Source organism: Zootoca vivipara, chromosome 2, assembly GCF_963506605.1.
Source record: "Zootoca vivipara chromosome 2, rZooViv1.1, whole genome shotgun sequence".
Taxonomy (NCBI): Eukaryota; Metazoa; Chordata; class Lepidosauria; order Squamata; family Lacertidae; genus Zootoca; species Zootoca vivipara.
Genome location: NC_083277.1, coordinates 116,284,194 through 116,309,900, shown reverse-complemented (window position 1 = coordinate 116,309,900; position 25,707 = coordinate 116,284,194). Strand labels below are relative to the sequence as shown.

General features: G+C 44.1%; 1 protein-coding gene across 1 annotated transcript in view; it reads right to left on the bottom strand.

Annotated features, from left to right (window-relative positions):
- The window catches only part of SLC4A8 (solute carrier family 4 member 8), a 74,428-nt gene that overhangs the window by 31,614 nt on the left and 17,107 nt on the right, over positions 1 to 25,707 (bottom strand). Inside the window, exons 3-10 of the mRNA XM_060271068.1 lie at positions 20,970 to 21,098; positions 19,401 to 19,536; positions 17,236 to 17,396; positions 9,952 to 10,137; positions 7,097 to 7,185; positions 4,417 to 4,574; positions 2,521 to 2,608; positions 1,816 to 1,962 (exon numbers count right to left, since the gene is read on the bottom strand). Coding sequence (XP_060127051.1) covers positions 1,816 to 1,962; positions 2,521 to 2,608; positions 4,417 to 4,574; positions 7,097 to 7,185; positions 9,952 to 10,137; positions 17,236 to 17,396; positions 19,401 to 19,536; positions 20,970 to 21,098 — 1,094 coding nt within the window. The remainder of the gene's footprint in view (positions 1 to 1,815; positions 1,963 to 2,520; positions 2,609 to 4,416; positions 4,575 to 7,096; positions 7,186 to 9,951; positions 10,138 to 17,235; positions 17,397 to 19,400; positions 19,537 to 20,969; positions 21,099 to 25,707) is intronic.

Sequence of the window (25,707 nt, the reverse complement as noted above, 5' to 3'; positions counted from 1 at the left end):
CAGGCGGCTGGCAGAAGCGAATCTGCTACCTGATTGGCCTGTAGGAGCAGCCAATCAGGCTGCAGGCAGAAGTCAATCCACAATATAATTGGCCCACAGGTGTAGCCCTGAAGTAGCCAATCACGCAAGGCCCATTGTGTAAATAATGTATATAAGCAGATGGTTTTGGGAAAAGAGCCATTCGTCTTCTCTTCTCCTCCTTGATGACTATGAGCTGAATAAAGAGCATGAAATTCACTCTTGACTCCGAGTATATTTCAGAAGGTATGCTATATTTATGGCAGGCTGTCCTCTGTCCTGGCACTGAAGCAATCACCGAACGGGTTCATTATCTTTGCCCATAATTTCTGTAAGAAGGTGGGAATCAAGGTGGTTTGAGATGGAATTTGAAAGAAGGAAATGAGATGGAGTTCTAGGCAAAAGGGGCAGCAAGGGAGAAGGATTGAAATCATCTGAAGATATATTTGGGTGATAGAGTCACAAATTTGCAACAACAGACTACAAATATGAGCCAAGTCGGCCACATTCTTCCACCACAATATGTGAACACTCCAACTCAACTCAATGTATTCTGTTCTGACAAGGGCATTAGCAGTCTAGACAGTCAGAGGAGGAGGAGGAGGAGGAGGAGGAGGAGGAGGAGGAGGAGGAGGAGGAGGAGGAGGAGGAGGAGGAGGAGGAGGAGGAGGAGGAGGAGGAGGAGGAGGAGGAGAAGGAGAAGGAGAAGGAGAAGGAGAAGGAGAAGGAGAAGGAGAAGGAGAAGGAGAAGGAGAAGGAGAAGGAGAAGGAGAAGGAGAAGGAGAAGGAGAAGGAGAAGGAGAAGGAGAAGGAGAAGGAGAAGGAGAAGGAGAAGGAGAAGAAGAAGAAGAAGAAGAAGAAGAAGAAGAAGAAGAAGAAGAAGAAGAAGAAGAAGAAGAAGAAGAAGAAGAAGATTATTGAGCCTCCAACAGGCTACATGGCTGGTGAGCTGCATTCAGCTTGGCAGGTCACAGATAGTATAACTCCTTCCAGACAAAAGGGTTAGACAAAGCCAGATGCTCTCAATTATTTCAGTTCATGGTGGACAGAAAAAAAGCCCCACCCATACAATTTCCCTTTTGTTGCAGCCTGCAGCAAGCCATTCGTTTCCATTGGACAAACTCTCAAAAAGTGATGTTTATAACAAATATAGGTAAGGTAAAGGTAAAGGGACCCCTGACCATTAGGTCCAGTCATGACCGACTCTGGGTTTGCACGCTCATCTCGCATTATTGGCCGAGGGAGCCGGCGTATAGCTTCCAGGTCATGTGGCCAGCATGACAAAGCCGCTTCTGGCAAACCAGAGCAGCACATGGAAATGCCGTTTACCTTCCCACTGTAGCGGTTCCTATTTATCTACTTGCATTTTGACGTGCTTTCGAACTGCTAGGTTGGCAGGAGCTGGGACCAAGCAACAGGAGCTCACCCCGTCGCGGGGATTCGAACCGCCGACCTTCTGATCAGCAAGCCCTAGGCTCAGTGGTTTAACCACAGTGCCACCTGGGTCAGTATACCAAATATGCCAAAAGCCAAATCCTGTACATCATGTGCAATAGCATATGAGAGACAACAAATAGGCATTTCCCCTATAGGTCAATGTTTGAAAAAGGCTGAACAGACTCTCCTTTAGGGCCCTAGTGTGGACAAACAGGTGGAAAGCCTTAAAATGTAACATAGTTTTGATTACACTATTAACACTGTCCACCTAATCAAGGAACCAACCTACGGAGTACAAGGACATTGCTTCCCAAAACACAGCCATTGTGTTCCAGTGTACCGAAGAAGAAAGTCATTTACCTGGGAAGGGAGATTTTTTGGTGGCTCAATTCTAATTGATGGATCCCATTCTCCAGGTGGTAGCACTGTCGCCTGATCTAGAAATTCATCAATCCCAGCTAAAAGGTCGTTACGGTCCCTAGCTTTATAAGCAACATCATGGAAAATCTGCAGACAGGAGATCAAGACAAAGCCATCAATCTGTTACATTATATACAACAACAACAACAACAACAACAACAACAACAACAACAACAAAGCCATATGGAATTTGCATGATGTTTTGCCAGACAAATAATTTGCAATCTCAGCTATTGGTTTGTTTGTCCTGAAAAATAGGTAGCAATATATTTTTCATTGTATTAGCTTGTAAGTGGGAGCAATATGCAGGCTGTTGGGGTATAAAGGCTTCTACCTCAAAAAAGAGTGTGGTTGAATATAGAATGGGTCGGATGACCATTGCAGTATTATATGCTTTCAATAATATGTCCCAAACAATGCTCATATAGTTTATTCTAATGTTGATGTTTCTGCTTCTTTATTGCTTTAAAAGTTGAATTTCACAAAATGGGTAGCAGCCTAAGCAAAATGTCTCTTATTTCTACCAACAGTTTTGCATTCCCATTTTCTTATCATTGTGACCTTCTTCCTGAAGCTTGAATTGTGGCAGAAAGGCAAAGCAATGCAAACAAAAGAGGTGAAAATATATTTTGTATTTTACTGTACCTCATCAGTCATGAGGGTAGCCATTGACCTTCCAATCTCATGATACTGTTGTCCTTTCCCTAATGGACCCAGCAAGATAAACAGGAACCTAGGGAGAGAGGGGGGAAATGGGGCAGACGTTTTTTAAGGCTTTGAGAAGTTAACATTCCTTTAAGGCTGGCATCCCCAAACTCGGCCCACCAGCTGTTTTGGGACTACAGTTCCCATCAGCCCTGACCACTGGTCCTGTTAGCTAGGGATGGTGGGAGTTGTAGTCCCAAAACAGCTGGAGGACCGAGTTTGGGGATGCCTGCTTTAAGCCAAGTATTTCATAAGTATGGGAAGAGAAAGTGGGCTCAGATGAAGCCTGTCTTCCATGACTTCCCCACCACCTACATCAATGATGCTGTGATGCAGTTTAATGATCACAGTGAGGAGAGGGCTGGGATCCCAGATAAACAACGTCAGAGTCAAGTTCCCTCTCCAACCCATTGGGGCACCAAGCTGAAATGTCAGGCTCACTTTCCTTCCAGCCCCAGTCAGCTGGGGCTAGATCATGCTTGCAAGCTTCCTTTGGCCCTCATTCATTTTGGGGAAGTTGGGCTGGGAGCTAACACCAACCTCTCTTGCAATTCAGGCAATGCACCTTCTTCCTATGACAATGGTTTCAATGGCGGTGGCATGAAACATATCAAGCGGGAACAGAAGGGAAGGAACATACCGGATTTCCCTACTCACTAGCCTAGAGGTTCCTAAATTATTAATTTGGGTCAGTTCCCCAGAGGAAGACCATCTCCACACTTTATGCAGCAAATGTTATATCCTGGAGTAAATAGAGAGCATTATCAATATATACATTTTCAATCTCCCAAGTACAAGCACCCAAAACCTCTGGTTTCCGAATATATCATATCTCTACAAAACATAAATGCTTGCTTTATATAGGTTTTCTGCTTTGTAGAAATGCTTGCTTTCTACTCTCTTTTTTGGCTTGGGGTTTTTTGGGGGGGGGGTTACTCAAGTTTCTATTATCCTAATTCGAAGAAAAGCAGGGGGAAAATGATTGACAATTTTAGCTCAAAGTGTGGAAAGGCAGATATCAGATAAGATAAGATATCTTTATTGTCATTGTCCCCTTGCGGGAACAACGGAATTACTTGGTTGCTACATCCACTCAGATAAAGCATTCCGCATAATCCAAAATTACAAAACCTAATTAAAAACAGTAAATATAATACAAAATAACAAGTAAAATAAGATGACTTCAAATTCCAGGCTTTCCATTTAAGGCCAAAATCGCTCTAGAGAAGAAACTGTTCCTGAGACCAGCTCGTTCTTGCCTGCATTGTTCTATATCTCCGTCCCGATGGCAGGAGCGCAAAGAAATGGTGACCAGGGTGCGTTGGATCTCTTGATATGTCTAGTGTTTTTCTATGGCACCTGGTGGTGTAGATTTGTTCTAAGGTGGAGAGTGAGCAGCCAATAATGCTCTCTGCTGTTTTACTAATTCTGCACAGCCCTGCTCTGTCCTGAGAAGTACAGCTTCCGTACCACACACATAAACCATACGTGAGCACGCTCTGTATGGCACAGTGATAGATGGATAGATAGATAGAATATCGTTTAGGAAACTTGGTCAGTCCCTCAATCAGAAGTTTGGAACCTTTCCCCAATGATAAAGGGGTTGTTAATATCAATGCCTGCCCTCAAATCTCGGTCTGCCTCCCACCCACCCCCATCATAGACAAATAATAATAATTAAGCACAATATTCCAAATTCTGCAAAAAATAAAAATGCAAATGACAGCTGGGCAAATTTCAGGCAAGTATACAAGTTCTCATTATCACAAATTGTTGTTGTTGTTGTTGTTGTTGTTCCTAAAACACCAACAAAACAACAGTAACAACAACTCTTACCTGGTAGGAAGAGGAACTTCAGTCATGCCTGGGAGAAGAACGGCTGGTGATAAGCGCACAAAGGCAATAAAAGGCCGAGAAAGAAAATCCAGCTCTCCCACCAGAACATTTGAGGCTTCTGCTCCAGTGGGAATCTTCTTCATAAAATGAAGCTCTGCCTAATACCAAAGAACAGGGCATAATTTCTAGGGCTGAGATACAATTTGACAAGCATTTTCGCCCACCCAGACAAGCATTTTCACCCAAAACAAACCCCTGTGTTGCAATAAGAACCAATCACAATAATACAAACACAAAATGTAGGCTAATAGCTAGTAGAGAATATATAATAGAATAATGATATCGTTCAAATTATAGGTATAGCAGAAGACATCTCAAAAGTTTCAAAAGTAAAGTCTATCAATATGTCTTCCATTGAAACTTTTGAAAGACTATTGTGAGACTGTCCTTAGACATCTGTTTTGAACACACGGTTGACGGTTCTCGCTACCACTCTGTTATATTGTATAGATGAACTTTGATTGGCTTATTCCTATAATTTGAATGATATCATTATTCTATTATATATTCTCTACTAACTATTAGCGTATGTGTTGTGTTTGTATTGTTGTGATTACTCCTCCTTTTCATACATAATTTTGGGGATACTCCCTCTTCACAGACTTTGACTTTTTTCTTTTTTGCAGGGTAGCAAGGGATCAGATGAGCCAGGAGTCAGCAAACTTTTTCAGCAGGGGGCCGTTCCACTGTCCCTCAGACCTTGTGGGCGGCCGGACTATATTTTTTGGCGAGGGAAATGAACAAATTCCTATGCCCCACAAATAACCCAGAGAAGCATTTTAAATAAAAGGACACATTCTACTCATGTAAAAACACGCGGATTCCCGGACCGTCCGCAGGCTGGATTTAGAAGGCGATTGGGCTGGATCCGGCCCCTGGGCCTAAGTGTGCCTACCCATGAGATAAGCCATCCAGACTTTACATCAAATGTATTCATTAAAAAACAAGCAATTGCTCCTTCAATAATAATAATAATAATAATAATAATAATAGTAATAGTAATAGTAATAAATTTTTATTTATACCCCACCCTGCCTAGTCAAAACTGGGCTCAGGGCGGCTCACACCAATAAAATTGCAATAAAACATAAAAAGCAATTAATTAAAATACAGATTAAAATACAGTATTAAAATTTAAAATGCAGCCTGATTTTAAGTAGTCCATAAATCCAAGCCATGAGGGAGGAAAACACAGGGGTCAGACTAAGTGCAGCCCAAAGGCCAGGCGGAACAGCTCTGTCTTGCAGGCCCTGCGGAAAGATGACAAATCCCGCAGGGCCCTGGTCTCCTGTGAAAGAGCATTCCACCAAGTTGGGGCCAATACTGAAAAGGCCCTGGCCCTAATAGAGGCCAATCTAGCCACCTTAATAAACATTCCTGTTACAGGAAACCAGAGATCTGCCTGCCTTTACCTAACTGACCATTCCACACTGGCCAAGAACAGCAATTCTTGGCCACTCCACAATTGATCAAGAACAGCAAGATCTGTCTGGACACACTCAGAACAGTGTGAGAAGGTAGAGCTATTTCTTGCAAGGAAAACCTGAGTCCGCTTGTCATAGTAAAACAGGGGCAGGAATTGCAGGGAAGAACCGGCAAACAGTGAGGAGTCTTCAACCCTTTTCTCACCTATTGTCTCTCCCATGAAAATGCCCACACCATAAGTGTACAGCTGCACATGCACCATACGAATTTAAACACTATGGACCAGGACTATGTGTCAATAATGTAGCAAGAGACAGTCTATAATGGCCATCTGCTCCTGGGTAGCAATTTGCTTTTACAGTTCTACTCTACATACCTCTGCAGCAGGCATGGCCAAACTTGGCCCTCCAGATGTTTAGGGACTACAACTCCCATGATCCCTAGCTAACAGGACCAGTGGTCAGGGATGATGGGAATTGTAGTCTCAAAACATCTGGAGGGCCAGCTTTGGCCATGCCTGCTCTACAGCAATATATGGTATTGCTTTATTATATATAATACAATATAACAGTTCTACTATGATAAATAAGGTACGCGGGTGGCGCTGTGGGTTAAACCACAAAGCCTAGGGGCTTGCCGATCAGAGGGTCGGCGGTTCGAATCCCTGTGACGGGGTGAGCTCCCATTGCTCGGTCCCTGCTCCTGCCAACCTAGCAGTTCGAAAGCACATCAAAGTGCAAGTAGATAAATAGGTACCGCTCCGGTGGGAAGGTAAACGGCGTTTCCGTGTGCTGCTCTGGTTCGCCAGAAGCGGCTTAGTCATGCTGGCCACATGACCTGGAAGCTGTACGCCGGCTCCCTCGGCCAATAATGCGAGATGAGCGCCACAACCCCTGAGTCGTCCACGACTGGACCTAATGGTCAGGGGTCCCTTTACCTTCTACTATGATAAATTAAAAATATAAAAATCTGTGTACCCTTTGAAACTGTTTTGCATATCCCTAGGGGTACATGTTATCACACTGCTCTCTTTTTAAAAAAAAAAGATTCTTCTGCAATCCAAACAACACAATTTTATTATTTTAATTTTGAACTGAATCTTATTGGGGGATTTATATATCTTATTACCAACATAGGTAAACTGAGAGTCAAATGACAGTGTTTAAGTTGAATAGATGAGCAAAGAAGATTGCACCTTAGTTAAGTCTGTTGGGGTAATATCATGGATTATTCCATTTTTTGCGTCCAAGCCTGGAGGAGGTGGGGCACTTGGTGAGCTCACTCCTAGGAAGATATGAAGAGAAATAATTCTAGATGAAATTGTATGTTAATGGTTAGTTTCAGAATATCACTGTCTATAGATATATTTTCACCAAGTGCACATTTATATGCATGAAATCACACACACACACACACACACACACACACACCCCTCTGTCAGCACAAATCACATGAAGCATTTGTTTTCATCCACATACCCAATTTTATGTGGACGGAGCTTCTTCATTAAGAGTATTGCTACTCTGAAAAAAATGAAGGGTATCTTTTTATACGCTACAGTTGCAGCAAGAGTTCTTATTGCTGCGAAATGGAAAAGTGATAAAATCCCCTGTATTCATGAATGGACTCAAAATTGAAAGAATATGCCGAGTTAGATAGTCTATCAGAAAAAATAAAGAATAAACCAAAACAGGAATTTGTCTCAAAATGGGAGGTCTATAAAGTATATTTGAAAAATAATTATAGCAGTTTAAACTCTGTTGCAGCATTTGAATAATTTCAGTAGTAGCTTTAAGAAAGACATGAGACCCAAGACAAATTGAGGATTAGTTATATTAGGTTAAAGGCTGTATTGGCAACAAGTAATATATAATTGAAGTAAGGAATAGACGGGAGGTCGGGCCTGTAGTTCAAAGACCAAATCTTGCTTTGTTGTTGTTGTTTAGTCGTTCAGTCATGTCCGACTCTTCGTGACCCCATGGACCATAGCACGCCAGGCACTCCTGTCTTCCACTGCCTCCCGCAGTTTGGTCAAAGTCATATTCGTAGCTTCGAGAACACTGTCCAACCATCTTGTCCTCTGTCGTCCCCTTCTCGGTCTTTTCCAGGGAGTCTTCTCTTCTCGTGAGGTGGCCAAAGTATTAGAGCCTCAGCTTCACGATCTGTCCTTCCAGTGATCACTCAGGGCTGATTCCCTTCAGAATGGATAGGTTTGATCTTCTTGCAGTCCATGGGACTTGTTTTGTAAATAATTTCATTGTTATTTTCATTTGTATTTTTGCTTTTCTTCCTTTTTTCCTCAGTATATCAACAAAAAAGCAAATTAAAAATTAAAATAAAAAAGAGGATTGCTACTGTAATTACTATTATTCTAAACCACCATCCTTGATGCAATTTACCCATAAAGTAGATAAAAACAGTTAAAAACACAAGAACAGTAAACACATTTTAAAACAAGACCTAAACAAGACCAAAACTACAGCAAGTGGACTCTTGTGGAAAAGACCCATTTATTGACTCAGGGTGGCATGTTGGAACAAAAATGTTTTCATCTATTTCCATGAAGCACAGAACAGGGACAGCCACACCAGAGTGGGCTTCTGAGTTCTCTGGCATTTGCAGGAGACGCTCTCCCACAGACCATAGATATTGACAGGGTGTATAAGGCAAGTTAGTGCCAACACCAGTTTGGACAACAATCCCACCAACCCAATGTACAGAAGGAAACCAGTGCGCATAGCTCCTTCCTTGCCACTTTGTATGTTGTCCCCTTCTCTGCCTGAACACTTGGAACCGATCGTCTGATTTAATCCCGCTCTCATGCAAATCAGAAGGCTGATTTTCACTTACGCAATTTGCACACAATATGCAGGATTAGATCAGATGATCAGTCTCTGCACTTTCAAGCAACGACAGCAGAGGCAGTGCAGTAGGTGTCAGGAGGAGAGTTGTGTATGCACTCACTTCTGCACCATGTGCTAGGTTAGTTGGGGGGAGGGGGGCAGTGAGTATTGCCCAAATGAGTCATTGACCTCCCTAGTGACCTCCCTAGTGCCCTTTAATATTAGAACCCAGGTAGTGTTGGAGGGTAGGGATGCGGGTGGTGCTGTGGGCTAAACCACTGAGCCTAGGGCTTGCTGATCAGAAGGTCGGCGGTTCGAATCCCTGTGACGGGGTGAGCTCCCGTTGCTTGGTCCCAGCTCCTGCCAACCTAGCAGTTCAAAAGCACGTCAAAATGCAAGTAGATAAATAGGAACCGCTACAGCGGGAAGGTAAACGGCGTTTCCATGTGCTGCTCTGGTTTGCCAGAAGTGGCTTTGTCATGCTGGCCACGTGACCTGGAAGATATACGCCGGCTCCCTCAGCCAATAATGCGAGATGAGCGTGCAACCCCAGAGTCGGTCACGACTGGACCTAATGGTCAGGGGTCCCTTTACCTTTACCTTAGTGTTGGAGGGTAGGGATGTGGGTGGCACTGTGGTGTAAACCACTGAGCCTTGGGCTTGCCAATCGGAAGGTTGGCGGTTCGAATCCCCGCGACGAGGTGAGCTCCCGTTGCTCGGTCCCAGCTCCTGCCAACCTAGCAGTTCGAAAGCACGTCAAAGTGCAGGTAGAAAAATAGGTCCCACTCCGGCGGGAAGGTAAATGGCGTTTCCATGCACTGCTCTGGTTTTGCCATGCTGCCCACATGACCCAGCAAAACTGTCTGTGGACAAACGTTGCCTCCCTCAGCCAGTAAAGCGTGATGAGTGTCACAACCCCAGCGTCGTTCGCGACTGGACTTAACTGTCAGGGGTCCTTTACCTTTTTAGTGCTGGAGGACATCTTAGCCAGAATAAGGGTCCCAAAGTATCACCTGAAGGCAAACAAGCACACCAACTTGCTAAAGCTAAGCAGGTCTGTGTCTGGATGCCAGACCTCCTGGGAACCATTAACAGAAGAAAGGTGGCACTGAGAAGACTGGCTTGATGCTAAGGAGGCATGATAGGAGATGCACAGGTTACTGTGCCAATTCAACCAGACAGTACAAACCTCCAGGGACTCTCTCACCTGCTTTATCTGTCGAGGGAGGTTCAGTTTTTTTCTGGGAGACATCAGCAAAAGAGCGGACAATTGGGAGGATGTTCTTCTTCTTTCCATTCTGATGGTAATGATTCCTCAAAAGGGCGTCCCAGACTTTTTTACGGGTGTTCTTATCAAGCTCCTCAGAAGGTTCATAGTTATCCAGAACCATGTCTGAAAGGGAGAACCTCCAAGTCATTCAAATTTTTAGCACCATTCATTTATTGCAATTCATAAAATTTATAAACCACTTGATTGTTTTATATAAACAGTGGTGCCTCGCTAGACGAATTTAATTCGTTCCACGGGTCTTTTCTTATAACGGAAAATTCGTCTAGCGAATCCCATAGGAATGCATTGAATTTTTATTTATTTATTCATTTTGCCCATAGGAACGCATTAATTGAATTTCAATGCATTCCTATGGGAAACCGCGATTCGCTAGATGAATTTTTCATAAAATGAATTCGTCTAGCGAGGCAACCTCTGCTCAAAAAATCCTTTCGTTAAGCGGAAATTTTGTTAAGCAGGGCATTTGTTAAGCAAGGCACCACTGTGTGTGTGTGTGTGTGTGTGTGTGTGTGTGTGTGTGTGTATACACACACATATATACATATATATATATATATATATATATATATATATATATATATATATATAATCTCAAAGAAGTTTAACAAAGACAATAAACAATAAAATTCACAGTGAAAACAGTTATAAACATCCATTGAAAACATTTTTTTTAATGGCAGTCAAATAAATACAGGTTAAAGCAGACATCAACATTCTGCAAGTCTGATTAGGCTTGTCTAAAGAAAAATGTTTTTAGCAGGTGCCCGAAAGAGTGCAATGAACTTTCCTAGTGTCAATAGGCAGGGAGTTTCAAAGTGTAGATGCTGCCACACTTAAAGACTGGTTTCTTACAAATGCCAGTTCCACAGACTGAAGTGGCTGAGCGGTCATATGAGTTAAGGCGATCTGGTGTGTAAACTGGTTCCAAGTGGTTAAGGACTTTATTTACTAATAATAACACCTTTAATTTGATCCAATAGCATATTGGCAACCAATGCAGACCTCTCAGCACAGGTCTGACAAGGTCTCACTCCTGTCACCAATTGTGCCACAGCATTTTGCACTAACTGCAGCTTCCAGATCAAGCTCAAGGGAAGCCCCACATACAGCGCATTTGTCAGGGAATGGTCTGGATCTGAAGATTGGGGGATGCAGTCGCAGGCAGCTCAGCTCCTCTCAGAAGAGGGGGGGGATATTGGGGGGGCGCCTCTAGTGTTTTCAGAAGCAGAGAGGCAGACACGGAAGCTAAACAGATTAAGGAGGAGTTACCCAGCTACACGGGTGGCATTGTGGTCTAAACCACTGAGCCTCGGGCTTGCCAATCAGAAGGTTGGCGGTTCGAATCCCTGCGACGGGGTGAGCTCCCGTTGTCCGGTCCCAGCTCCTGCCAACCTAGCAGTTTGAAAGCACGTCAAAGTGCAAGTAGATAAATAGGGAAGGTAAACGGCATTTCCGTGCACTGCTCTGGTTCGCCAGAAGCGGCTTAGTCATGCTGGCCACATGACCTGGAAGCTGTACATTGGCTCCCTCGGCCAGTAAAGCGAGATGAGTGCCCCAACCCCAGAGTCATTCGCGACTGGACTTAACTGTCAGGGGTCCTTTACCTTTACCTTTTTACCCAGCTACAAGATAATGATAACAGATCCAGAAGGGAGGGGGCAGCTGGGAGACACATCAACAGAGAGTGTGGGGGAACCCCCCTCCCCATGGATTCCGAGGTCCAAACATATCAGAGAACAAAGGAGGCAAAGAGGGGGAGGAACTTCCCATTGGCGCGCCCCTTGCTGCGGAAGTCAGAAGGGGGATTCAGAGTAAGCAGCTGATCTCCTTGCAGAGAGTTGTCTGTTTGTGCTTGCAACATGATGCTGTAATGGAAGGACTATAAAACTATCATCTTCTCATTAGTTCTTATCTATAAGCTACTGAAGGGAGAGGGGAACTCCCACGCTTGACAGCACTGCAGTAATCCAGTCTTGAATTAGTATGAACTACTGCAGCCAAGCTTTCTTGGTCCAGGAATGGTCACAGCTGTCAGACCAGTTGCAGCTGGTAGTGCGAGAGCCAATGAGAGTTTTCCTTCCAATGTGAACAGCAGCTCAGGAGGCCCAAATATCATCAGGATTGCAAAAATGAAGAAGAGGCTTGCACTCTCCCATCAGCTGCAATCCCAATACAGTAAGTTCTCCACTTACATGCATTTAACTAGTGCACATTCAGTTTTATGTGTGTGGCAAAAAAAATCATTTAAAAGGGGGTGGAAAGGGGGTGGGGTTCTGGGGGGTTGAATCCCACCCGCCATTGAACCCAATGGATTTTGACTATACACAATTTTGGCCTTAGGCACGATTTTGTCAAAAATACCCTTACCGGATCACACCCAGTTCCACTGGGTTTGTCTCACTGTTTTTAAGTGGAGCCAGATATATGTAAGAAACTCACAAGCAAGCCATTCCTCTTCTCTGTTGCCAGCATGTGGTATGCAGAGAGAGACTGCCTCTAAATGTGGAGGTTCCGTTTAGCTATCATTACTAATGGCCAACAGCAACCCTACTCCAGACCTTTTCAAAAACCCATCTAAAGCAAGAAAGGTAAAATAACTATTGCTGGCCCTAGAGCCAGCATGAAAAGCAAAATACAACCAGAGGAATGACAAGATGGGACTGGATGGGAGACTAAGGGATGTTGCATGAGAGTAGGGGATGGGTGGGGGGTTCTGTGCAATTTTCATGAGATTTTTAAGTGTAAGAAATAAAGCATAGAATGTGCAGCCTTATGTTCATAGACCACTGCTCCACTGAACCCAAGACCATCTAGTGAGCCTGAATAGAGAGAGCAGCTCTCCATGGTCCTGAACAGAGACCTTTCTTAGCCCTGACTTCCAGTATTCCCTGCATCAGAGGTAAGGAACCTGTGGCCCGCCATTCATTGTTGGACTCCCAACTCCCAATTAGTCTCAGCCAGGAATTATGGGAGTTGAAAGTCCTTTCCTCTTTCCAGAGATTACAGGGAATCAACCCAAGACCAGTGATCTACCACTGAGCTACAGGAACAACTTGTAAGGGGACTTGAGGGGAAAGGCCATGGCACAATGGCAGAACATCTGGTTCCCATGCAGACGGTCCCAGGTTCAATCCCCGCCATCCCCAGGTGGAGTTTGGGAGAGACCCCTGTCAGAAACCCCAGAGGGCCTGTGGTCTGACACAGTATAAGGCAGGATCCTATGTTCCTGAGTTAGAACAGACTGGTAGTAATTATGTTGTAGGTGCTTAAGGATGTGAGAGCTCCGGACTGTGGGGAGTGGCATCCATTCTTACCATCCAGTCATCAGGTTAGTTCAGCACTAGCTGCTCTCTACCCTGAATTTCCTGGAGGTTACCAATAAATTGCCTTAATTCATGGCCTATGACAGTCTCTGTGCTTTAACAGCTATTGTGTGGGATATTCATTTCCACCCTCCAAGGGTGGCAGGCATGTAATCTTTTCCCCGATAATGCTGAAGATAAAACAGTGAAGGGTCATAGCTCAGTGGCTCCCATGTTCAATTCCTGGCAGCTTCAGGTAAGGCTAGCAAAGACACCTGCCTAAAACCCTGGACAGCTGCTGCCAGTCAGTGCAGACAATACTGAGCTAAATGGGCCCATGGTCTGACTCTGTGTTCCTATGTGCCAACAAAGCCAGAAAAACATCACTCAAGCACAAGCTATTCCTCTTCTCTATAAGCAGAGTACTTTAAATTCCTTGGCTCTCTAAAACATATACCGGTGAAACTCGGAAAATTAGAAGATCGTCAAAAAGTGCATTTATTTCAGTAATGCAACTTATTATTTTTTATTTTTTTCTTAATTTTTACAAATGCTTTCTTTTGGAAATTCCACAGTAATAAAACAAAGAGTTACAATAATACAAAAATAAACATCGCTATTACATTTCATTAATTACATTCCATTTATAATTGACCCGCCTAATGACAAATAATTACAATTACAACAAATAAAGGCTTGACATATCTTGCTTTGCATGTCATGCATCTATCTCATATATTGGTTTCACCGTTTAAGTTCCGTTACTGAAATAAATGCACTTTTCGACGATATTCTAATTTTCTGAGTTTCACCTGTATATGCCAGATGTGAAGCCACAGAAACCAAGTCCATGTGCAGGTATGTGATGCAGAAGGCTGCAGTGTAGACAACCCCTCTTGTCTCTGCAGAGAAAGCAGGCCTTTTTCCTTCAGTTAATAAGCTTTGCTGAAATGCTAAAGCACTGTCTAAATAATGCATCTGCAGCCCCTTTCAAGATAATGCAGTTCACTTCCACAATCTGAGTCAGTTTTATTTCTCTGCGCATCTAATCAAATTATAAGCAATCTGCAGCACAATGCCTCTTGCATAATTGACTGTTATTGGTAACACTTGTGGGAAGGAAATGTGCTAAGAATCATCAGATACCAGGGGGTTTGAATGGAATCTTGTCAATTTAGAGCCCATTTCTACAAAGCTACTTTCCTGGAAGGAAAAAATAAAGAAAGCTCCATTGACTCTTCCACTAACTCTTCCATTAACACATTACTTTGGTTATCAGGCAAAAGAGCAACTGCCTCTGAAAATGAATGCTAAAAAAATGTCTCCAGCAACTTTTCTGTTTTCCAGGCAGCCGTGTAAGCTGGAAGTTCAATCAGAGTTCCAAAAGATGCAGATTTTAACAGCTCGGGGCAGTTTCTCCATCACTCACAAGTGTATGTACTTTCCTGCAGAGGATGACTAGAGTCTGTTACAGCAAACAAAGATAGCATTTCCCATAACAAACTGGGGCTTTGGCAATAATATCTTAATCAACTCCTTAATGGGAAAGTCTCACAAGGCTACCGATGGTGTGAGGTCAGGTTTGATGGTATTTTTTTTTTTAAAAAAAAAAAAGTCATTGTCATGAAAGCTAGCGAAACATTTGCATTTTTTTTAAAAAATAATAATTTTAAGCACAGTTTAGTAGAAATACATAGCACGCAACACACAAACACGCACATATTTTTTCTGGAAAGTGTGTTCCACTTGTAACATCCATGACAAAATCATGAAGAGCCATAACCATTTTTTCAGACTCAGAGAAAATCTTGAGGTTGCAAGCCAACCTGACAAAGTCTAATCAGGGCCATGTAAAATATGTGAATTTAATGTGTCTAAAATGATATGTGGAGGTTTGCATTTGCAGGATATCTGTTTGACAGAGAACTGTAACAAGTGCAAAAAGGTGCACTAAGAGGGTCTTTGTTTCAATGTTACGTCAATTGATTCTGATCTCTCTTGGAAGCTACAAGCATATTGAATAAGTAGCTTGCTTTTCTGAATCTCTCTCTGTAACCAGAGAAAGAATACCTTATTTTTCTATCTATAAGACCGCCCCTATTTTTCAGGGCTCAATTTTAAGAAAATGAGGGGAGATGGCCCAAAGTGGTTACCCCCCACGCAGCTGTGGGCAGGAAACACTCCCTAGATGGTTCCCCGCGTGCAGCTGCATCAGGGGAAGTTGCGCTCCTGCCAACCTCGTCTAATTCACAGAAAAATACGGTGGTTATTGGACTATACTAACAAGTAAGAACTGAAAGAAAACTGGACTGCATTGCTAGTTGTTTAAGAGCAATGTGTTGATTGATATTTGAAATAATTCTTTGTAACAAATTTAATGACTGTTCGCAGTAAAACTTTGGAACTCCTTGTGGCAGAGTGTTTATTGATTCATACTCTGCACAAGGTCCAGATCAGGAAATTACACTCATGTAACACTTAACTGGCCACACATGTAGACTAGGCCTAAGTAAAAAAAACAAAAAACCACCCATGAATTTACCATTACCATTCCTGTTTGGGGGGGTCTTTTGGCAAATTTTGGGGTGGAGAGCCAAATAGTTGCAATAGTTTCAGGTGAGTGGAACACTTACCACTTCTTTCTCTCTGTACTTCCCTCCCTCCCTCCCTCCCTCTCTAATTAAGCAATGTTGCAAAAATAATAATAAAATGCTACATGTGATGACAGCTGCAGCCAGAGCAGAGCTCCAGCCACAACAAAAGCCACACCAGTCCAGAGGTATTGTCAGGGAAACATGGTTGTAGCCTGATCTCTGCTCTGACTGTCACCATTGGTGCACCTTGCATTTATTTATTTATTTATTTATTTATTTATTTATTTATTTATTTACTACAAAAAAACCTGGAAAGAGAAAGTCTCTAGTTGACATGGCAATAACCCCCCTCCCCCAGAAACCATTCATACAATTTCATCACCCAACCCCAAAAATTATGCCCCCGTTTGTGGAAGCCAAAATGGTGTGGTTTTAGCCCTTCTCTAATATGGAATGTGTCCAGAAGAGGGCAACCAAAATGGTCAAAGGCCTGGAAACGATGCCTTATGAGGAACGGCTTAGGGAGCTGGGTATGTTTAGCCTGGAGAAGAGAAGGTTAAGGGGTGATATGATAGCCATGTTCAAATATATAAAAGAATGTCATATAGAGGAGGGAGAAAGGTTGTTTTCTGCTGCTCCACAGAAGCGGACATGGAGCAATGGATTCAAACTACAAGAAAGAAGATTCCACCTAAACATTAGGAAGAACTTCCTGACAGTAAGAGCTGTTCGGCAGTGGAATTTGCTGCCAAGGAGTGTGGTGGAGTCTCCTTCTTTGGAGGTCTTTAAGCGGAGGCTTGACAGCCATCTGTCAGGAATGCTTTGATGGTGTTTCCTGCTTGGCAGGGGGTTGGACCGGATGGCCCTTGTGGTCTCTTCCAACTCTATGATTCTATGAATATATGAAGCTGCCTTTTACCCATGGCCCATATACGGCTCAGTACTGCCTGTTTGACTGGAGACAGTCCTCCAGGGTCTCTGGCAAAAAAAATCCTTCTAATTGCCATCCCACTACTGCAGTGGTCCTCAACCTTGGGCCTCCAGATGTTTTTGGCCTACAACTCCCATGATCCCTAGCTAGCAGGATCAGTGGTCAGGGATGATGGGAATTGTAGTCTCAAAACATCTGGAGGCCCAAGGTTGAGGACCACTGCACTACTGTACTAAGAAAAGGTGCAGGGCAGTGAAATTGGGGTCAGCTGTATGCAAAGCAGGAGGGTGCCATTTGGATTTTTCTCCCTCAGGCTCCAATCCGCCTTCAGCTGACTCTGTTCCTTTCCTTTTTAATCATCATTAACTGGCACCTGCAATTTCTTCCATGGTGCTTGCGTTCATATCCAGAAGGACAATCCCGTTGATGATGCAGCTCCTCAGCTCAAAGATACTGTGCAGTGAGAGGGTTGCAACATAGGGTTTACTCCAACGCTCTCCTCCATCTTCCACATCTTCTTCAAACTTCACCCACCTGAAAGTGATGGACACCAATACAATCCAAGTCAATAGGAACAGTAAGGGGGGAAAAACAGGAAAAAAACCTTGACCCTGGTGCTGAGTACCAGTGTGCAAATTTATTTTATTACATTTATATCCTGTCCCAGATCCCAAGAAGGAGGCAGTGTCTTGTCCAATCACTAGACCTGCTTACCGTCAGAAAGGTGGTGGCCTCATGTGTCTTTTTATTTTTAAGTATTTCTACACCACCTTTGAATTGACGCTTTTGAATTATGGTGCTGGAGGAGACTCTTGAGAGTCCCGTGGACTGCAAGAAGATCAAACCTATCCATTCTGAAGGAAATCAGCCCTGAGTGCTCACTTGAAGGACAGATCCTGAAGCTGAGGCTCCAATACTTTGGCCACCTCATGAGAAGAGAAGACTCCCTGGAATAGACCCTGATGTTGGGAAAGATGGAGGGCACTAGGAGAAGGAGACGACAGAGGACGAGATGGTTGGACAGTGTTCTTGAAGCTACGAACATGAGTTTGACCAAACTGCGGGAGGCAGTGCAAGACAGGAGTGCCTGGCATGCTCTGGTCCATGGGGTCATGAAGAGTCGGACACGACTAAACGACTAAACAACAACCACACCACCTTCCATTTGTTACCCATAATCCTTTAATTTGTGGTGTCAATGATAGAACATGGGAGTTTCTGCAAGCACTGTGTGTACTCTACCTATAAATTATTGCCCCTTCCCAAAGCCAAGTATTATCAAAATATGATAATGTCCGTAGAACATAAATGAGGAAAATGTTTTCTTGTTTTCAGAGAGCACTGAGAGTCTTACATTTTGCCACTTCAGGGGGCTCAAAATAGCAGTTCCCTGCTTTGTAGTGGCTCTGAGAAACCAAGGCTTATGAAGCTGTGATCTACCCAGATTACTAAAATGAATTCTCCCAGTGTTCACAAACAAAGTGGTGCAGAAGGAGTTACCAGTCACTTGCTTTGTTTATTTTGAAAATCAAAACCTATGGAAGCATCTGGGGCTACCAAGGGCGGGTGTAGAAAGCACTGGCGGGTAGCAACAACATGTCTTCTGCCAGTAGATGTCACCACTGGGCAAAGCAACAGCGAATGTGCTTTGGTTTGTGTGAGCTTGGCAGGTACATTAGCGCATGTATTTTGAATAGGTTTGGAAGTGCATTTAAGGCACTTATGAACTCGAGATGCTGCACAAAGTGGCATTTGGCAGCAGCTTAGCAGCTCTGCGCTCAGCAGAAACAAAACAGCCCAGAAACTGGATTTCCTGGAATCCAGAAGGTCCTGCTGCAAAGCCTGGAAGCCTTCTCCAGTGTTCTTGGCTCAGCAGCCAATGATCAAAAGCAGGCATCCCCAACCTGCGGCCCTCCAGATGTTTTGGCCTACAACTCCCATGATCCCTAGCTAACAGGACCAGTGGTCAGGGATGATGGGAATTGAAGTCCAAAACATCTGGAGGGCTGAAGGTTGAGGGTGCCTGATCAAAAGCCGCCTCAATTGGCTTGATGTGATGGCACTACCACCTCATGCTGGCTCAAGAAGCTTGTGTGCATGTTGAAAATGGCCCATATATAACATTAATAAAACCTCTGGAGTCAGCAGTACCCACCAGATAACATTAGAACTGGGACATCTGGAACTGGTTCTGGAACAGGAGCAGAAAGTATGGTAGAATTCCAGGTGCAAAATCCTGGCTTGCCAGACTGTTCTGAGTGAAACTGGGTGCTTCTATCCATTCTCCATTCAAGACTTACAGTGATCCCGCACAGATACGTTACTGTCCTGACAATTCCCTTGCACATCTCTGGTAAACCCACATGACAGATGCTGTTCAGCATCAGCATTCAGGATGCGGTCTGCCCATTTAACTTTCTGCTCCCATAAGCAGGGGAAAGGGTTGGTTGTTTCTTTAAGAACGCTTCTGGCTTAATCCTAGGGAGCTAAACTGACCACACGGGAAGCTGGCGTACAGCTGTTGTCCTTCATTTTTACCTTGCTGTTTCCTTCCACGCTGAATCATCATCCTCTTTCACGCAGATTTCATCCATCTCTGTGAACAAGTCATGGGGGCAATGTTCCTCATCCTCCTCCATGCCAATGATAAACTGAACTCTCCGAGATGGGGAATCTAAGAAAACGGAGAATGAAAGAAATGACAATTATTTGCTCCCCCCCCCCCTTTGAATATCCTGCCAAAAAAAAAAGGACAAGAGGGGGAACCCTTGCAATGTTTCTAGACATGGGATTTGTAGTTTACAGGAGCAGCACCTCAGCATAAGAACACAACATGCAAAGGGATAATATGCAGTACCACAGATAATGAAGATTTGTGCAAAGGCAGAAACTTCCTGCATTGCTAGCTATGACATTTACTACCTAGCCCAGTGATGGTGAACCTATGACACGCGTGTCAGCACTGACACACATACCCATTTTGGGTGACACGCAGCCGCATGCCAAGACCTCACTTCCGGCTGGCGGCGGAATGCCGCAGGCACATCTCTGCAGACTTCCGGCGAGGCAAGATGGCGGTCAGCAAGGAGCTGCGGAGCTCCTGAAAGTGACCAGCGCTGCAGGAGCTGCTGGACGAGCTCCCGAGCCACCAAAACCGCCACCACCACCCTGACATTATGGGGCCACCAGTGCAGCAACCGGGGAGCTGCTGGACCCCACCCCCACCCTGCGAACCTGATGGACGGCCTCGAGGCACTCTGGAGGCCGGAGGAGGAAAAAGGAAGCCCTGGCCCAGCTGCCGCCGCCCCCACAGAAAGGAGGGAGAAAAGAAGGAAAAACAAGGCAAAGGAGAACAGGGGTCCGCTTGCTCCGTTGCCGTCCCCGTCGCCCCCACCTCAAGGGAGAGGAGGGGGCCCTTGGAGGGGGGAGAATAACCCTGACCCCGACCTCGCTGCTGCCACCGCCACCACCTCGCCGCCATCCCGGGAAGAGAGAAGAGACACCCAAGTAAGGTGAAACCCCCTTCCCTGTTGCCCCGCCATCGCGCAAGCATACCGAGTGAGGGGAGAGGTGGGCTGAAGAGGGCCACGAGGAGGCACAGGCCCAACTCGAGCCCACCTCCCCAGCGGCAGACCCACTGGAGGAAGGCCTGAGCCCAGAGTCCCACTGGGAAAGACCTCTGGGTTTTACCTTATTTTTTCCCCTTTTAAAATAATTTTTTTTAAAAAAAGTTTAATAATTTTTCCCTCCCCTTTTTCCTTTTTTTAAAGGGGGAACAATTATACATTTTTGTTATTTAGACTATACATATTGCAAAATTATGGTGTTTTTTCTCGAAGTGACACACCACCCGAGTTATGCTTGGTTTTTTGGCGAATTTTGACACAGCAAGCTCAAAAGGTTGCCCATCACTGACCTAGCCAGAAGTGTACAGCAAAAAAAAGTTACTCTACAGTTCTATGATTCTATTTAAGGATCTAATGGTAGCCATGTTGGGAAAGCTTCTATCTCTGAGGTATTGAAAATCTATATGGGACACTGGCCCATGAAGTTGCTTGCCATACTGTCATGTTCACATCACATAGTAACCCAGCATTGCACACTCACCATAAGACCCAGTACTTTCTTGAATTTGTTGCACCCGATCTCGCTTCCTGTGCCTCTGGCCATGTCTGTGATGTCTGTGGGTCTGTCTCACTAAAGGCATCCGCACCCCAACATACAGAGTCCTGTGCCCTGGAATCAAAGAAGAAAAGTTTAAGCTTTGTACAGTGGTACCTCGGTTTATGAACACAATTGGTTCCGGAAGTCTGTTCATAAACTGGAGCGTTCATAAACTGAAGTGAACTTTCCCATTGAAAGTAATGGAAAGTGGATTATTCCGTTCCAGGCGGGTCCACGGAGTACTCAACCTGAAGCGTACTTAACCCGAAGCATGGGTGTAATTGGTTCCGGAAGTCTGTTCATAACCTGAAGCGTTCATAAACTGAAGCGAACTTTCCCATTGAAAGTAATGGAAAGTGAATTAATCCATTCCAGATGCACCCGCAGCGTTCATAAACCAAAAATTCGTAAACTGAGGTGTTCGTAAACCGAGGTTCCACTGTATTGTGGGATGGAACACTGGGACAGACAAGTCACAACAGTTCCTAGAGTGTCCACTAACAGGAACTCACCAGTTCCTGTTCCCTCCAGATATGCTGATGAGATTAGCTGACTTAAGCCCCTAGCCAGCAGTCACTCGCTCTCTTAGCTACTTCCTCCTTCGATGGGAACACATCTCCAGAACATCTACAGATAGGATGGTTCTCCCTCTTGGCCTGCAGCCAAGAGTGAGACCACATGGAGTCTCACTTTACTAAGTAGACTCTAGATGTATATATTTGTAACTTTTCTAAGCAAGCCTGCCTTTCTGAGATTATGCTGTAACTCAGGATGAAACTGTAAGTAAACTCTATCTTATTTTATAAACACTGTGTTGTGTACTTCTTTTAAGAGGGACAAAGGGGACTTTGCCAGGAAGTGTAATATTGAAGTATAAAGTATAATATTATTGTTATACAGGTTCTAGCGAACCTAACGCATATGCTTTGCTGCGCACAAAAGGGGAATGTCACTCTGCTGATATTGGAAGCTTGCTAACACAAGCTTGGATAGGATCTATCTAATAATATATCCTAATCCACATCCCTAACATTCCCACATGTATTGGGTGTAATTGATACAAATCATACCCTGTGCAAACTTCTCCCCTTCTCATTCCAACCCCAGCCATTCTTCAGAACCAGAACAGCCTTAATAGTAAAAGCATTTTGAATGGTTCTGGAGCAACTTTCCTGGAAAAACTAGGAATCACAGCATCAAAGCCTTTCCACATGTCTATCTGTTCAAGCTTTGGGTCTGAGTCCCAAGAAACCATGACCTTTATTTATATAAAACTGAGAAGGTGAAAAGATTTGAGACATTTTGCTGCTGGGCAATTTATTATTAATTCAAGCCCACCGTGCCAGGCTGAATACAAAGAGAGAATAAAAGGACCAAGGAATAAAAAGAACAGGAGAAGAAGCGATAGAAGAAGAATGGAAAGATTTTAAGTTATATTTTAAAAAAATATGCAAAAGTAACATATTAAGATTCGAACTAGGCTGTAAATAAACTGTGGAATTTATGAATATGTTAAGTGAAAGGAGTAAAATAAGATAATATAAGGTAAAGAAAATGATTTAGAAATTGCTAAAGTATAAATTTGTTAATGAACCACAGGGGAAGGGAACCCGAAGGGGTCCCATTATATAATGTGAAAGATCAAAGGAATAAGTAATTTTAAGTGTCTTTTTATTTTCCCTTCTTTATGTATAGTGTTATTGTTGTATTTCTTTTTTCTTTCTCTTTTTGTGTCCCCTTTTTTGTATTTTGGAAAAATCTTAATAAAAATTATTATAAAAAGGGAATAAAAAGAACAATGGAAGGAGCTGCAGACATTCCTCCTCCCCCGCCTTTGTACTGAGAGGGGCTTCCTCTTAAGGGTGGCTTCCCTTTGATATAAAAGGGAATTAATTATAGGTATTGACACACTGCTTCCTTTGCGTGGGATTTTGACAGAGATGAGAAGCACACGATATTCCAAATCCTGTTAGGAAGATTAGTGCCGTAAACCACCTTAAGGGTCTGTTTGAAGCTGCCATGAAAGAGTGTGCAATCCTGTGGCATATTTAGTCAGGTCTAAGTCCCAGCAATGACAAACCTAGACAGCATCTTAAAAAGCAGAGACATCACCTTGCCGACAAAGGTCCGTATAGTTAAAGCTATGTGTTTTCCCAGTAGTGATGTATGGAAGTGAGAGCTGGACCATAAAGAAGGCTGATCGCCGAAGAATTGACGCTTTTGAATTATGGTGCTGGAGGAGACTCTTGAGAGTCCCATGGACTGCAAGAAGATCAAACCTATCCATTCTGAAGGAAATCAGCCCTGAGTGCTCACTGGAAGGACAGATCGTGAAGCTGAGGCTCCAATACTTTGGCCACCTCATGAGAAGAGAAGACTCCCTGGAAAAGACCCTGATGTTGGGAAAGATGGAGGGCACAAGGAGAAGGGGACGACAGAGTACGAGATGGTTGGACAGTGTTCTCGAAGCTACCAACATGAGTCTGACCAAACTGCGGGAGGCAGTGGAAGACAGGAGTGCCTGGCGCTTACCTTCCAAGTCCTGGACTGCAGAATCCGGGACCGGCAGCCGTGTGACACCGGAAGTTGCGTCGACGTAACGGCCACCACCGGCTTCAAAAGTCGCTTCTACGCATGTCAGGAAGTGCGTCGTCGCAACTTCCAGTGTCGCTCTGCCCATCTATGGGCACCAAAAATGGCCGCCGCCAACACCGGAAGTCGTGTCTATGCACTTCCGGACATGCGTAGATGCGACTTTTGAAGCCGGCGGCGGCCATTTTTGGTGCCCATAGAAAGGCAAATCAGAAAGAAAAAAATGGCCGCCGGCAGGAGAAAATAACGGAGAAAAACGGGAGACGAAGTGATACGGGGGACCACCGGGAAAAGGTAAGTAAAAACGGGGGGTTTCCCGGGGAAAACGGGGTACTTGGCAGCTATGGCCTGGCGTGCTCTGGTCCATGAGGTCATGAAGAGTCAGACACGACTAAACAACTAAACAACAACAAAGTCCCAGTATTCAATGGGCTTACCTTCTCCCATTGCAGTGCTGCAGCCTGAGATAAGATGAAGTTTCCGATGCAAATCTCAGTATATCAGTAATAGTGAATGTAATAAATCTTGGAATAGAAAGTGCAGCATATTCAGGATTTGGTATTTGACTCCCAACTATGTTATACTCCAAGTTAAAGAGACCTCTGACCATTAGGACCAGTCGTGACCGACTCTGGGGTGCGACGCTCATCTCGCGTTATTGGCCGAGGGAGCCGGCGTACAGCTTCCAGGTCATGTGACCAGCATGACAAAGCCACTTCTGGCGAACCAGAGCAGCACACGGAAACGCCATTTCTGTTTACTCCAAGCCGAGCCGTTAAAATTAATGATATGACTAACTTAGGTCCATTAACTTCAATGGCTCTACTTAGAGCATGGCCAACAATGGATACAACCCAGAGTCCTTTAAAATCAGATTTTCATCTCCAGCACCTTTTCTATTTCCTGTTGTGGTTCTTGCCCTTTGGAATTCCTGTTTGGAGAGTACTTTGCCATGTTCTTTCTTGCAGGAATACAAGACTCAAGGGGATGGGAAATTTCTTTTCAGTCCACCCCTTACCTTCCAAGTCCCGGACTGCAGAATCTGGGACCGGCAGCCGTGTGACACCGGAAGTTGCCTTCGCCAGCTTCGAAAGTCGCTTGTACGCATGTCTGGAAGTGCGTCGACGCAACTTCCGGTGTCGCTCCGCCCATCTATGGGCACCAAAAATGGCCGCTGCCAACACCGGAAGTCGCTTCTATGCACTTCCGGACATGCGTAGATGCGACTTTTGAAGCTGGCGATGGCCATTTTTGGTGCCCATAGAAGGGCAAATCAGAAAGAAAAAAAATGGCCGCCGGCAGGAAAAAATAACGGAGTAAAACAGGAGACGAAGTGATACAGGGGACCACCGGGAAAAGGTAAGTAAAAACGGGGGTTTCCTGGGGGAAACGGGGTACTTGGCAGCTATGGTCCACCCTAGGGGGATGTGTTTGAAGTGAAATTAAACAAAAAATAATTGGTGTGCTGCATTTATGATTGCAATTCTTGTTGGCATCTTTTACTAGTTTTTATCGCGTGTCACAGGTAACAGAGCTTTCCCCTGCTGGAACGTTTCAAAGTTATGAAGGACAATTTATTGTACAGGTTTATTATTATTATTACCGTAATTTATATGCCACCTACATGCCAAAGTGGCTTCTAAGAGGTTTAGCAGTATGAAATCATTACATTATTACAATACACAATTAAACAATTCCATCAAAGCATTAAAAGTATCCATAATTTTTAAAAAAGCAATAAAACAAGCCAGTTAAAAAGCATAACCACTAAAACATGTAAAACAACAAAAACTAAAACAATTAGAAAACAAGATCAACTTGTGATCCATACACAGAGGGAGAATCTTGCTTTGGAAGGAAGCTCTATCAGATCTTTGCTCATCTGCATCCCCTCGGAATGTCGAAAATTTGCATGAAGCTTGGAACAGTTCGTGCTAAGGAACAATTTCATTCAGAGGGATATTTGCTAGCAGAAGAAGAAGCAGGCTGTGTTTGTTGGACAAATATTTGCTAGTCATAGTGGGAGGTACTCACACTGTCACATAACACAAGCTACTTTAAACATGTGTGTGCATCTGAGTGCCCACAT